At 48.7% G+C, this 1,338-nt stretch overlaps 1 protein-coding gene across 1 annotated transcript; it reads right to left on the bottom strand.

Annotated features, from left to right (window-relative positions):
• Positions 1-411: 411 nt before the first annotated feature.
• Positions 412-1,220, bottom strand: PPTG_00369 (hypothetical protein; the record flags this gene model as incomplete). Its single annotated transcript, XM_008891753.1, has 2 exons — positions 412-1,096; positions 1,201-1,220. The coding sequence occupies 2 exons, from the start codon at positions 1,218-1,220 to the stop codon at positions 412-414; spliced, it is 705 nt and encodes a 234-aa protein (XP_008890001.1).
• Positions 1,221-1,338: the final 118 nt, after the last annotated feature.

A 1,338-nucleotide genomic window follows, 5' to 3' on the forward strand; every position in this document is an offset into this window, starting at 1 on the left:
TGACAAGTGAGCTTCCTCTGGCTAACTGCTATTGCTATGCTACTTGACTGCTACAGCTTGGGCCCCCACTTGGTCTCTAGCTGAATGCCAGCGTTTGCAGTTGAACTGTAACTTCATGTTGACAGGCCGATGCATTCTTGAATGGGGTTCTCGATTCTGGATAGCCTCCTTGCCGTTGAAGATAAGCTATTTGCTGTGCCACAGACTACACTGCCCCCAAAGAACCACATCGCCCTTGTTGATATACAAAATGTAAAGTCGATAGAAATCCTGGTCCCAATAGAAATCGTGATAGAAATCCATCAACTTGCTGTCATAGACAGTACATGCATGAGACGGGACACTGGTACAGGTCAACTTCAACTTCAACAGGTTCAAGTATCTCCTCCATAACTCAGCCCAGACGTTCCCTCAAGCTCTGAAACTTTGATCGACTTCAGAGAATGCCTTCATCAATGCATGGTCTTCACTGGAGGTCACATACGCTCGAACTCGAGCTGGTAGATCATCATAGAGACTCTGGAGCGCTTCCCACGAGCTTTCCTCCTCCTGTAACCCAACCCAAGATACAAGTAGCTGCCATCCATGCTGCCCCTTTCGGTGTGCCTTCAGTTCCTCGACACCTAAGACCATGCCTTGGTTGCCGACATGTGCTTTCATTTCTTCACTTGCACCTAAGCTTGCATCACAGTAGAACTTAAGTCGCGACTCATGGACCATATAGCGTTGTCCAGTGATGAGGTGGCGGATCATGTAGGCGTGTGGATGCTCTTCCACGACTTCAAATGGGCCCACCCAACGAGCCAGAAGTTTGTTGACAGAGAAACGAGAGTCGATGCGCGACCATAGAACGAAATCGCCGATAGTAAAGCTGCACGGAGTACCATTAGAACGAGCCATATTCTGTAGACGGCGTCGCTCACAAATATCCTCCACATCTTTGTGCATATCGGACATGTCCTTCTGCAGCTCTTCAGTCAGCTCAGCGGGTGGTGGTGCTGCTTTTGGCAGTGCAGTAGCCACACCATTTCGCTCGACCACTACTGGCTCGAACGGAGTAGGCCGTGGCAACGCTGTGAAAAGCTCCCCCGGCGACCTGTTGCCGAGTGAGGCCACTGGAGTATGGTTCAGAACTCCTTGCACCGTAGAAACTAGATATTCTCATTCATGCCAATCCAATTGCATCTCCATCAAAAGTACCCGGAGTACTTGTAAAACATCCCGGTTCAATCTCTCAATAGTCCCATTAATCCAAGGTGCATATGCTAGTACCAGGTCTTGTTCAATGTTGAGTTGCTTGCATACTTGTTTTACCACTTCGTTTTTAAAGTGTGAACC

The sequence above is a fragment of the Phytophthora parasitica genome (genome assembly GCF_000247585.1).
Source record: "Phytophthora parasitica INRA-310 unplaced genomic scaffold supercont2.1, whole genome shotgun sequence".
In the NCBI taxonomy this organism is placed as follows: domain Eukaryota; phylum Oomycota; class Peronosporomycetes; order Peronosporales; family Peronosporaceae; genus Phytophthora; species Phytophthora nicotianae.